The 14176-nt window shown below is 41.3% G+C and overlaps 1 protein-coding gene across 1 annotated transcript in view; it reads right to left on the reverse strand.

The window, feature by feature from the left end:
- lrba (LPS-responsive vesicle trafficking, beach and anchor containing) overlaps nt 1-14176 on the reverse strand; it is a 194805-nt gene that overhangs the window by 39668 nt on the left and 140961 nt on the right. Inside the window, exons 44-47 of the mRNA XM_028592089.1 lie at nt 14029-14141; nt 7162-7302; nt 5695-5814; nt 2630-2782 (exon numbers count right to left, since the gene is read on the reverse strand). Of these exons, the coding sequence (XP_028447890.1) occupies nt 2630-2782; nt 5695-5814; nt 7162-7302; nt 14029-14141 (527 nt within the window). The remainder of the gene's footprint in view (nt 1-2629; nt 2783-5694; nt 5815-7161; nt 7303-14028; nt 14142-14176) is intronic.

Below are 14176 nucleotides of genomic sequence, written 5' to 3' on the forward strand. Positions count from 1 at the left end.
TCGCTTCTCCACCATGCTCATCTCTCTCCCAACAGTACCACAGTTGCCAGCTGACACCCTCTAATGCCAGCTATCTGTCAAGACCAGAGACCTGTCCACCCACACATCCCTCCCTCTACCTCGGCCCATTTTTCCCTTTATTCTTCTTGTCCACCCTCCTGTACTCTGGCTCTCTGATTCCATCTGAATATGTTTTGTAGTAATGTACGACTCGCCATTTAAAGGCAAAATGTAATCTTAAACTGACGATGTACTATTAACTTATCAACAAATCTGTAAGACTAATACAAATGCTGGTTTTTACATGACAAATTAACAATATATAAAACGTGTTAATGTCTGACCGCCATTGACATGTGAGTAACATCTTGCAGGAATGGATCAATCCAACATGACAGAATCATTTTACTCCCTAAAACAACCTGAGGTTCGTGGATCAGCAATGTAACAAACTTACAGCATTATGAAGCAGATCTTTTCACAGTCCCCTTATGAAACCCAGGAAAGCTCCGTTTTAACTGAGCTCGTTATGTTTCTATGCACCTACACCTGCCTGCTGGGCTCAGCTGCACGCTGGATCAATATCTCAATTTGCACTGAAATTTTATCATCCTGAAAGAAGTAACTAGCAGGTAGCTTTGCCTGAGTGTAAACCATTTGGATAAGTCTCAATTGCCTCTGCAGTGCTAAATTGGGCACCAAGGAAAGAATCGGAGGAAATTGGCAATGAAAAGCCGCTCTGTGCTTGCAGGAGCACAAAGCACATTAACACACAGATGCTGTGAAGTTGGTTTCTCCAGTGTTACAGTTTTGACTGATTTTTTTAGGGTAAACAATAATACTATCCAAATTTTGAATATTCTAAAAGGTGAGTATGCACATGAGTGTGTGTATTTACCTCTGTATATTGTACTGTACTCAGGAGAGCAGTATTAAAGACGGAATAGAACAAAGTAAGATGGTAAAAAATGGTGAAACAGTACTACTATAATAACATGGCAGAGCTGCAACTTACAATTGTTGACATTAGCAATTAATCTGTCAATTTTTTTTACAAATTCATTGATTAATTTAGTCTATTTAATGTCTGAAAATTGTGGAAAAAAATGCCCAACGTGAGTTCTAAGATCCCTAAGCAAATATTTTCAGATTACTTGTTCTACCTGACCAACAGTCCAAAACACACAGGTATTCAATATACAATGCAGCAAATATATCATATAAATATTTTACAAGGTAAGTCTAGCATTTTTCTAAATAAATTACTTAAACAATTTAACAACTGATTGTTTTAGCACTACATGACAGCAGTCAGGTCTACAAGTTTCTTTGCAAGATGATGATTCATCAAGTATATTCCTTCTTTAGCAGAAATTAAGTTTAAAAACTGGAAAACAGCACGCCGCCGCCGCCACCACAATAAGCTTCCCCGGATAAATCCACCTTGGCCTACACCATGATGACAGCCAAAGAGGGAGAAGTGTGTGATTAATGATAGGGGCCTGGTCATATCAGCAGGCTGGTTAACATACCCCACCACAAGACTACACAGGTCACAGAGCACACCCAGCCTCATCAGCACCCATTACTACTGTGGGCACACATTGCACTGGAAGCTACATCTGTTCCCCCCCCCCAAAACATTTTGCTGAGAGCGAATGTGGCTTGTGAAAAAATTCAAATTTGAGGACTTTTAAAGCAACACAATTCAGATATAATTATGTGCATTATAACCTATGATTTGACTGTGTATATTCTTGTTTTCCTCTGGAATTTGACCCTATTCATGCATTATATTTGGTTATGTATTGACAATGACAGCATGGCCTTTAAATATCAGTAAAACTGTTCAAAGTCAACAAGTACTAAAAGTACCAATGCCAAGCTACTCCAGCAACAAACAGAAATAATAAATCTATGTGGTGCTTTTTGACCTTCTAGAGCAAAGCATAATCTGATCCAAAGGGTTATCTTAGTTTTGTGTGTGTGTGTGTGTGTGTGTGTGTGTGTGTGTGTGTGCGGAAGAAGAGAGAACATCTACAATGTAAATATTACAGCAAGTCTGACAACGTCCAAAGTGCATTTCCACTGAATATTTTTTTCTGCTTTGGGCTGAGCAGGCGGGAAAGGGAGATTGGAAACAGGATACTGCATCATCTCTCTACACAAAGTTGCAATATTGCACACGAATATGCACCAGATGTGTGTGGAGAGCGCGAGAGCAGAATGGGAGATGGCGAGGTGGATGGGGATCGGAGGTGAGGTGATGTTGGATCACTTTTCCAACATGGAAATGTGAGAGCTGGGGCATGTCGGAGGAGCGGGAGGCTCAGGTAACAGGAAGAGCTGTGAGACGATCAGGAAATAACACTGTCTCTTTGAATTAGCATTACCAGCTGAAATAGAAGGGACAGAAACCTCAGGCTAGACTTAAGACTGTCTAGGTTATGTGACATATGAGGCACAGATAGAAATGTGTGTATGTTTACAATGTGTATCAGCGACTTGTAGATATTGCAAATTAAAAAATAATGTCCATCTTGACTATAACAATAATTTAACACTTTATATTGACGCCTATAGAGTGTGCATGAATGGGCATTGGAGCGCGTCTGTCTGTGTTTCTTACCAGGCGATTGATGCGTACAAACTCCTCTGGGCTCTTGGCCCAAGGTGGCAGCTCCACATTAGACACTACAATGTTGTCCTCCATCACTCCCAGGTTGTAACTGTTGGCGTTGATAAACATATCGGGGAGGTAGTAGAACTCTGGGATCAGCTCCTGCATGGATATAGGACAGAGACACATTTAAAGTAATGCTGACTAAAGGATGTTTCTGAAACTACAGAAGGCTCAGAGAAATCAACAACCAGCCGTAGTACAGGAGTGCGATTTGGAGAGGTGGGATCTGAATATGTCTAAGAGTATTAAGGAGAGCCAAAGGAAAAAAAAAAAGTAAAAGAAAAACAGAAGGGCAATCCCTGTATAAATCCAGTTCAGAATGATTTAGAGATTGCTTTGTGTGTGTGTCTGTTACAACAGTTATACGGTGGAGTTTTTCAAATTGTACAATTATTCATGGTAATTACATTTCTGACTGCTTGTGTGCTGCCCGCATTTGTGCTTTGGCCACTACAGAAGATGTCAAAACCTCAGAGCGTGCACTGGGTTGTGGTTTTTCACTACTCAGTACTCGTTTGCTTTGTCTGTATCCAAGCACCCTCCTCTACCACAACAACATAAAAAGAAGTAGTCGGCCCAATTTTGTCCTAACTATGATGATTTTATTTGGCTGTCTCAAACAACACAAAGTATTTTCAAATTGGCAGATAGTGAAGAGAAAGGTAGTTATGACATGAGATGTAAACCCATACGTTCAGCCATTCGTCATTCTTAACCGAAGCAGAAATTGTCACCATGAGTGTAAACATTAAGATTGAGTTTGAGCTTAAAAACATGTAGATAAACCACACTGCCCTCCAGGCCTGAACTGTAATGTCATTGTTGTGGGTATATCTCGCTGATTATTGTATTGTAAACTGTTGCTATTAAAATTGATAATGTACTGGGTTAATATATACAGTATCTTAATATGTACTTTATAACACAAAGCATTGCTTCAATCCTCACTGCATTGGGAAACAGCTGTGCATAGACAAAGTACTAGTAGTCATTTTCAGTCTAAGGAAACTAATATCTCAGTGTATTACATGGTATGATTAGTTGATCGCAGATCATAGTTAAAAAAAAATACAGACAAATTTGGGGATCTGATGGTAGCCCCACTTGACTGTTGACAAAGCTCGTGTGACTACAGGTGCTGACTGGTCCCCTCGAGAAGGAGAGAAAGATACAAACATGTTGACAGTCTGACATCAGAGATGAACAGACCACCGCCAATACCAAGCTGACAATCTCTCTGTCAGGCGAGCAGCAATGATGACAGCATGGCAGAATGCAAATACTCCATGCTTAAACTTGAGCAAGATTAAACTCCTTAAAACGCCTAAATTAAATTACTTAAACAGCCTTTTTTTTTTTTAAGATTTTAATGAGCAACATGATCTCTAAAAAATACGCATAAAACAACATGACCCTTTTTTGAGATTAGCTGCACAACACATCCACCTCTCATCAATGGGGTGAAAACATCCAATCAAATGAGCAAGCAAACACACAGGTTTAAAACAACACAGCACTTCCTCACTTCTGAAATCTCTTCACTCCACAAAACCTGACCTAAAACTAAAAGGTCAACCTCTTAACAAGGCCTCCAGCTCACCCAGGTTCACTGGCTGCAGCCTGCTGTAAATTTGAGCTGGAGGTGGCCGCGCGCGCACACACACACACACACACACACACACACACACACACACACACACACACACACACACACACACACCCTTGAGGGCTTCGCTCCCCAACATTCAAGCCTGCCTTGCATGGACCATTATGTGCAGTGGCCCCTTTGCTCCGGCCTGGTCAGAGGCCAGCCCCTCTGATCCCCAATCCTGTCCTGTCATGGGTCACTGGAAGGGGCTCTGGCCTCTGGGCTCCTCTGCTACACTTCCACTGTTGCTACCTCTAACCCCTCTGCTCTTCTCTCTCCCTCTCTAATGCCTTTAGGCTGAGGCTAGGGGTCAAGGGATTGGGGACTGGAGGTCATGCTAGCGTCACCCAGGCTAGAGACACATTGAATCTGGGTGTTGTAACCTATTATCACCCCTTCTTTACTAGTGGGGTATGAAAACACTGGGGCTTTTTGCCCTCTGGCAGGGACAGAGGGTTGCTATCAATGGCTCAAATGCTAAAGCTAAATGGTGTACTTAGCATACTAAATTGATACATCTCGTCCCTAATTCCTCTTTTGCCCAGAACACAAATGTGTGCGTCCAAGTGGATAAAGCTGACGGACTCTCAGTCAAAATATGCAAAAAATTCAAAATGAACACGGACACAAAGTGATGTGGTCTAGATTTCCCCTTTATTTTGATCCGAGGTTGAGCTCTCACAGTTTGATCCACATTGACGGGTCTAGACTGAGAGAGCAAACGAGGGCTCTTGTTGGGCTTTCGCAATCAAGCATTGGCCAGCTACGTAGTAACACAATCCATATGTTTTATCGGCGGGATGTGAGGGGGGGTGGTAAACGCAATCAAGCGCCAAAAACCCCCAACACCACCGCTGCCCCCCCACCCCCCATCCAGTGACCCAGTGCCAGGAGACCAAGCAAAACCCAGCTTTGACATAGAATGTCTGACTGTAGTCGTAAATGTTTTAGGAGCGCAGTTAAAGTGTGCACTGGGGGTTCGAAGGCCTTCAGTATGAGAATGACCTGTGCTGTTGTAGGGCAGATCCAACAGCTCAGTAGAGTTTGGGGGCCCAATGGGCAGTGATTCAAGTCCAGGTTATAGCTGGCTGAATCTGAGACGGACAGCTGGGACAGATGAGGATTAGTCTAACGCTTTGATCAGAAGACCAGGAAGCTTGCATTGCATAGGGACAATGATTGGTAGTCACTGGACATTACTCTTTTGAAACCTTTTCTTCTATGTCTGTAAGGGTGCTGGATGGGGATTTATTCTCCTGAAGTGCTCAGTCCTTTATCTCTTCTATCTTCTAACCTTCTTACAAGTCAACCGGGAAAGTATTTTCACATCATGTGCGTGCATGCATCAGTGTGTGTACAGTACCTTAACATCAGATGTGTCTCTCTGGCAGTTCCTCCAGGCCCGAGACACTGAGGAGAAGGTGCGGTCAGCGTGGTCAAACTTCCCTCCTTGGAAGTTGAGAAAAAACGTGGTGAAGGGTTCCTGTTGATTAGAAAATGAAAGGCTTTGGATTCAGCTGCTGTAATGGGCTAAAATGGAATCCCTTGTTGCGCAATCAAAACGTGCAATGAAAGTCGGTGGTGCTTGGGGTTCAATACAGCACAAAGTCAACAGATTTGAACCAAAATCTACTCTTTTTACACTCCCTTTAACAAACAGGAGTCCAAAAATGAACAACAAAAATAACAATGATCCCAGTGAGCTACTAAAGCCAATACACTCGTGCTACTGATGCATTTCTAATCATGTATAATCTTGTTAGGACAGATCAATAGCCGTCTCTCTGACGCAAGAGCCCCCAAGTGACATGGACACAATATGCTGGGCCACAGAAACCAACTAATACTGTAGATGGCTAATTAAGTTCAGCCTGAAATTACATACTCCTCATTTGTTTAAAAAGTGTAGGAGCTTAACCACATTGTATCTCATTGTGCAGTTAAAAACAGAAGAGGATTAATCTCACAAATAAAACACAAAACACACAAAGAATAGTTTGCATTTACTGCAACAGTTTTCAGTTCCTCTCTGATGTTACATTTGATCTGAGAGTTATAAGTGAGGGTTTCTGGTAGAGTGGCTTTAGTGTAAGCTTGGTAATGATGTGCAGGGATCAATGAGGTAACTCTACTGGGAGTTACTGAGACAGTGAGCTACTGGGACAATAACAGGAGAAAACTGCACGTTGGAGAAACTTAGTAACCTCCCTCTCCCTTGAGTGCAGTATGGAAAGATTGATGGCATCCATTCGACAAAAGGTACCGAAAGAGAGCACAATGTACACTGCATATACTCTTCAAAAGCAAAACAAAATCACATATATGGTATTCCTTAAATATTTTCATATTGTGCTTGAGGGGATTTTTCCATTGGAGACATTTAATTGCAGTTCTGTTGCTGATTTATTATTATATGGCCACAACATACAGTATAATATATATGCAAGAATAAATAAGGAACACATGTATGTATAATATATAATACATGTATATGTTTAATATAAATAAATGTGTTTCTAGGAAGTAGGTGCCTAATTAAGAATAAATTAATGATATGAAACTCCAGAGGGGAAATCAAAACATTAAAGTAACACATAAGTTGGATATGCATATTGCTGTGCATAATTCAATTTTTAAAACTCAGTGGAAGTGGGCCTTTTCACAGCCAGTGCATGAGCTGCATTATTTATAAGTTAAAGAGCAATATCCTGGCCTACACATATGCATACATATATTTTTTGGACTGAGATATTATTTTGTTATGATTTTTATAACACTATAAAAAGAAACAACAAAGAATGTTATTGCCAGTAATTTAAATTGCACTTACGATACGCAGTAGCCACATCATGGTGAAGCTGGAGGTGGAATAGTGGGTGCCATAATGGAACTTCGGCACCTGATCATCATCCCAGGACTCATATCGGTCTGAAAAGAATGCTGCCCTCTTGGGGTTCAGAGCACCAATGGGCTATGGAGAAATCCAAACATAAAACATATTTTCAGACATATTTAAAAAAGGAAAAAAATATATATATAATACCTGAAAACTTCTTTTATCTGCTGCTTGACATTAAAACAGAGATAAAGACGAGAAATGACAAACACATGGGCGTGTCATAGCAAAGAGGAAGCAGGAAAGGATGACTGAATTTTACTGTGAATACATTCACGTAGAGCTGGGCAATATATCGATATTATAGCGATATCGTGATATGAGACTAGATATCGTCTTAGATTTTGGATATCGTAACATGGCCTAAGTGTTGTCTTTTCCTGGTTTTAAAGGCTGCATTACAGTAAAGTTACGTCATTTTCTGAACTTACCAGATTGTTGTAACTGTTCTATTATTTGCCTTTACCCACTTAGTCATTATATCCACATTACTGGTGATTATTTATCAAAAATCTCATTGTGTAAATATTTTGTGAAAGCACCAATAGTCAACACTACGATATCATTGCGGTATCGATAGATTTTTTGGTCAATTTGATTTTCTCCATGTCGCCCAGCCCTAAATTCACGAACCGCTCTTTGCAGCATAACAGTTGCAAGGCAAATGAAGCTAGTAACCTTTGTGCAATTTCAAATGAATATTAGATGATGTTTCCCTTCAGACAGAGATCAATCCTTTCCCACAGAGTGCTTTTTAGAGGCTGTGAAACTGAGCCCCCGCAGCTGTAGTCTGTCAGAGAAAACTAATGTGCTCCAATGAAAGAGTGCCTACTAGGAATATCAATAGCAAGGCTGCAGGTTCCTTTAATTTCTACTTTTATTAATCTGTAACTAATACACTGGTCACCAGCCCTATTTGTAGTCTAGAAAAATGGTTAAGTTGCATTAATTTTCCATCGCTCTACAAAACCAATAACCCTGTGCTGCTCGGCTATTATTTAAATACTCATTTATAGAAATCACTTTCAGGCTGGTTCAATTTTTATTGGTCTTCTGCTGGCTGTGCCTCATTCCCTCAAACCCCCCTTCATCTCTTTCGCTCACATACACAGAGCAGATCAATGGTAATGGAATGATGGCCTTTTGAGGATGAGGGCCTGGTAGGGCGTGGATCAATTGGATCTCTTTCATATCATAGGGTGCCTGTCACAGCGAGACTCATCCAGGGCCAGGCATCGATATTGATTTGTGATATGGCTACTGTTTTGTGTGGGTGTAATGGGGCATGCTTGTGTTCGTGTATTTGTGTGCAGTGAGAGTGATGCGCACAGGATTTGAGCAGAATTGGTTGCTTTTTTTAGGTTCCGTGTGTGCATATATTTAGTAATTTTGTAAATAGTGTTCCTGAGTGTATGCGGATTTACACAGCAAAATGCCTTGTGCCACCACACTGTGCAGCTCTGTGTTGACAGTGATCCACTGTGGGCTTCCTCAGGGCCACTGGGGGTGGGTGAGTACACACAGTGAATTATACATCAGGCCCATTGGTCTGATTTATAGCCCTAATAACAGTCGGCTCATTAAAAAAAGAAAAGGGGAGAGAAGGCATATAAAATAAAAAAAGACTGAAAGTGCCACAGTGACAGAGCGAGAGGGAGAATTGTGTGTGAGTGCATGTGGGGGCTGTTGGTTTGGGCGAGCCCGACATTGTTTACTGCTGTAAATTACTGTGAGGCTAGCGCGCGGCTTACAGTAGCTGCAACAGAGCGGCGGTGATGGCGCCGTACATCAGAGCAGAGTGGCCGGCAGTGTGCTGATGGAACGCCTGCTGCCACCCCACCACAGATTGGCATAATATGTCGGGGCAAAGAATAGCACTCTGATGAGGACTCAGATAAATGAACCAATCTTGTAGTTTTAATTAGACTAGAGAGAAAGGAAAGAGAACGTGCTGGTGCTTTGAAGGGGAAAACATCAGGGGATTAATCTTGGATTAGTCCTAATCAGGTCTTCTCACAACAGTGTGGTGTTGCAGGGCCATTTAAAGACACTTTGATTAAAAAAATAAATAAAAAAATCACAAGAAATAATTACAGTTAATAAACCTCAAGGGCAGGTAACTCAAAACAAATGAACGTGTTTTGGACAGCATCAATAATCAGATTCATGTTTAAGATTTAAACAGATAGTTGAGATTATACATAATGCTTCCTGTATGCCAATCTATCTGAAATATACTTCAAAGTGAATTTGTTCAAAAAGGAAACATGGTAGCCTCCAAAATTCTCTTCAGATTGAGAACACAAAGAAAATGTGCACGTATAAAAAAAACAGCCTTACAGAACAACAAGGATCTTCCTGAGACCTATTATAAAGGACATTATCCAAAGCTACTTTGCTTTTAAAACAATAATGGGTTAGCGGTGATGAAGCATAATGGCTTACCAACGATTTGAGCATCACCTCAGCTTTGAGTCATAAATCAAAAGAGCCTTTTGAAAGGAGTGTTTATGTATAATGTCCTATTTAAACAGTGAAAATGGTGTGGAGGGCCTGGGGGATAAACATATGGGGCACGTATGGTGAAATCAATACACCATTAGCTGATGTGGCTGTGAGTAGTAGGTTATAGCACAAAGGTACAGGGAACGCTTAATAAATCCTCACCATTTCTGTTGCTATGTAAATGTAGACTACCTAATCTTTGGTTAGGGGGTTAACAATTATTTTGTTTGTTGTGCTTTATTAAAAGCGGTACGACAACAAGAATGACCAGGCTTTTGCCTTCAGTGGAATTATATGACCCGATTGACCAATTACAATCGTCCTAAAGCTATCTATATGCATGACAAGTGCATTTTTGTGGGGGAATGTGTGTAGAACTGGGGTGTGCGAAAGGGTAGAGGAGAGTTACAACACTTGGAGTCAGTTCTAGTGTGTGCTTATCGTGACTACAATGTTATCTCGCGGGTCGACGTTTGATGTCAGGTTGAGGTTAGAGTTTATGATAAGAAAGTCCCTGGGGTCAGAATGGCTCTGGCAGCAGGGAACATAAATTCTGTGTGGCCTCTGTTGTGCTGGGAATGATGACAGTGTGTGACACAAACACACACTCACACACACGTTCATGGCAATTTGGCTTCTCAATGTCAGTGGAGGCTTCTCAGATGACCTGTTTCTATATGAGACAACCCAACCAATGTGACATATAAGGGGGGAAGAGAGATGTGGATGGTGAGAAAGAGAGGCAGCGTGAGAGGCAAACAGAACAAGAAAGAAAACTGGAACAATAAAGAGGAAACAAAGCAGCAGGCAGAGGAGGAACTAAGCAAGGTAGTGAATGATGCAGACACAGACATACAAAAAAAAAAAAAAAAAAAAAACAGTGAAGGTCAGAAAATCTGGATGCAAAGAGAAGAAACACAGAGCACAAATGATTGCGGGTGCAGAATTGGAGGGTGGGGGTGGATTTGTGGGGCTGTGCAGTGCTGCTTGCCCTTTTCCAGACACTGCAGTCTGCCACAGTCCAGTGGTCATACACTGATATCACATGTGTGTCAACAACATGAATAAAACAGATGTAATAAAGATTGGCCCCGCTCCCTCCCTCCCTCCCTCCCTCCTTCCCTCCCTCCCTTCCTTTTTTCTCGGCTGCTATTCTGCTCTCGGAGGAGAAAAGAAGCACGGCAGAAGAACTGCAAATTATGTTGTTCTTCTCTTACACTTTCTCATCCTCTTTCTCTAAGATTGTCTTTCCGTTTCTCCTCCTTTTCACCAATCTTCGTGCACAGAGGCGGAGCTGTCCGAGCTCCAAGGCAGTGCAAAGAAGAAGAGTGGGAGGCAGAAAGGAGCTATAAAACTGAAGGAGGGCTGCGTGCGTGCGTGTGCGTCAAGTACAACTGTCACATTTCAGCCTACTGGGCAACATGAAGCCAGATAAACAGAGGAATTATGCAGCTTCATACAGTGGGGGAAGGTACACTGGGAGGGATAAAAACACAGATAGAGACACTGAGGAGCAGATCGGAAGTGAAAGCAGGACTGGGGAGAACCTAAGGGACAAGGTGTTGAATGTTGGGGTGTTTGAATCTGTATGACAGCGCGGTGTGAAGTGTGAGTGAATGGTTCCTGTGTTTATAGTACTGTAAATGTGCAGGGCTACTGTACTGCACTGGATTATACCATGCAGAGATTATTTTTTTTAATGTTTTTAAGGTTTAGTTTATCTTTTTAAGGTTATTTTAATGAATGTTTGGCTAAAGGTTCACACACCAGAATTTGTAACTACAACATACTAGTCAATATTTCCCATTTCAACGGAATTGCCCCTATTGGCTTGCTATTAGGGCTGGGCGATATATCGATATTATATCGATATCGTGATATGAGACTAGGTATCGTCTTAGATTTTGGATATCGTAATATCGTGATATGACCATAAGTGTCTTTTCCTGGTTTTAAAGGCTGCATTACAGTAAAGTGATGTCCTTTTCTGAACTTATCAGACTGTTGTAACTGTTCTATTATTTGCCTTTACCCACTTAGTCATTATATCCACATTACTGATGATTATTTATCAAAAATCTAAGTGTGAAGATATTTTGTATAGATATATATAATCTGTTTATTATTTATTCATTTGATTTTGCAACTGTTAACTGAAATAGCCGGTTTCTATGAAACTACTTGTGACATGTCATATTTGGCTTTGACTTTGACTGAACAGTTGCTCTCACTTTGCGGAAAAAAAATATCGGGATATATATCGTATATCGATATTCAGCCAAAATATATCGGGATATGACTTTTGGTCCATATCGCCCAGCCCTACTTGCTATCATATATAGTTTTGTGACAGGGAGCTATGGCCATGTTCAGACTGACAAAAGCACTCAACAGGGTGAGAACAGAGGGCCCTGGCAGAATAAACACTGGGATTTCTGTCAAAATAGTTGGACATGGCTCAACTTTTGCCTAAACGCAGTGCAACATCATTAGGCAATGCACTGTAAAATACATGCAAGCATGCATTCCTATTGTTACTTTGTAACATAAAACATCATAATGCTACTGTTATGACGAAGGATAAAAATAATAAAAAAATAAATCTGGAGTTGCAAAATCTTGTCTCATAGTGTTGTAAACTGCCGTGCAGTATTTTTGGCATTCAATAAGCCTCTAAAGACATGGATGTATTACACAAATTGGACTTCCCTGATATTTGATTGTCTCATCCAGGCCTACAGCAACTCACCAACACAGCCACTTGCGTTTAAAAAAAAAAAAAAACGCAATTCTGTTTTTGGTTTTAACATGCCTTACTGTAATATGTTCCATTCCGTCCCACCTCCACCTCTCCCTCACCCTGCATGAACATGGGATGCTCTCAGGACCTGAATAAATGCCCTCAAATGTAACTGTGAAATGCATTTCCTCCAACGTCCATTAACACATGCCTTTTTGTTTCCATGGCTGATTTATTCAGTCATTTTAGGTCCAGCAGCTAGACAGTCGCTCAATCATCTCACTCTAAAACTAATCCTCTGTCCTCCCACCACTGGACAACATTACACACAGCTGATGTTCAGTACAACGAGGGGAGCTGGCAAGTAGTAGGAGTAGGTTCTTCACCTTTTATTCTGTATGTGTGGAAAAGACAGGGAGTTCATGCAAGTAAATAATTGCATGTCTACTTACAACATGGGGGAGAATCTTTTTAGCAGTTTTAGCAATGTGAGTGTGTGTATTTATGTGCCAGGGAGCATCTCAGGGCAGGTTTCATTGTTTTAAGCCCAATCACTTGATGCCTGGAGCTACCAGGGAGCATTACTTCACTTCCTGGGGTGTTGCAGAAGGTCAGACTTGAAAGAATTCAATTACAAAGTTTGAATTACGGGCCGAATACGATAGCTAAACCAGAAAATGGGAGTCACAAAAAGAGAAAATGCGTAGTTAAAATCTGCTTTGACTGCAGCAAGGCAGGGCTAACTCAACTAACACACACACGTAAACAATTAATCATACTGATTATCTGTGATGTATATCAGCTGCAATTTTGGGTCACAGTATTAACACAATTTTAAAAAATGAAAGTGAGCAAACTACTGGATCCAAGCCCCTTTCATGTGCAGGGGCATTTTCCTGCATAGGGTCATGTGTAAATGGGAGCATGGAACAATATGCAAGGAAATCTGTGCCACCAATTTCCTAACTCAGGACCTGGTAACATTCCAGGGAAGATGCTGGTATACTGTAGCTGTGGAGCACTGCAGGGACAAGCACTGTTGGGCTGTCCCTGCCCCCATCTATTCTAGCATTACCATGGCAAGTGGGAAAAGGCACATGGCAGAAATGCTGCTGAATGCGGCTGCATGTGTAAATCGTGAAAATCACTAGAGGTGCCCAAAAGATTATCCCAGTAATTTACCAGAAACTGTGTTTTCAATTTTTTTTTTTAAATTTGCAGTAACTTGTAGTCCTCTGAGACCTAAACAACCAACTATTTGAGATATTGAATGAGGACAGAGCTACACCTGTGAAAAGATAGCAATCAGCCACCAGTGATTAAAGAGCTGGTTCACTAATCTATGATCAATGGCAATTATATGGCAACAAAATGGACTCACACACACACACACACACACACACACACACACACACACACACACACACACACACACACACACACACACACACACACACACACACACACACACACACACACACACACACACACACACACACACACACACACACACACACACACACACACACACACTTCCTCTCTCTAAAGAGTCTTACCTTGGACAGATCTCTGAAGTTGCTGGGCAGAGTGAGGTCAAGTTCCTCTGAGTCGTAGTTGGTGATAACCCAGGGGAAGACCGGGTACTGGTTTAGGTCATTATAGGTCCGACCTGGTGGAAGGAAAGAAAGTGAGAAAAGAGAAAGT

Source organism: Perca flavescens, chromosome 2 (assembly GCF_004354835.1).
Source record: "Perca flavescens isolate YP-PL-M2 chromosome 2, PFLA_1.0, whole genome shotgun sequence".
Taxonomy (NCBI): Eukaryota; Metazoa; Chordata; class Actinopteri; order Perciformes; family Percidae; genus Perca; species Perca flavescens.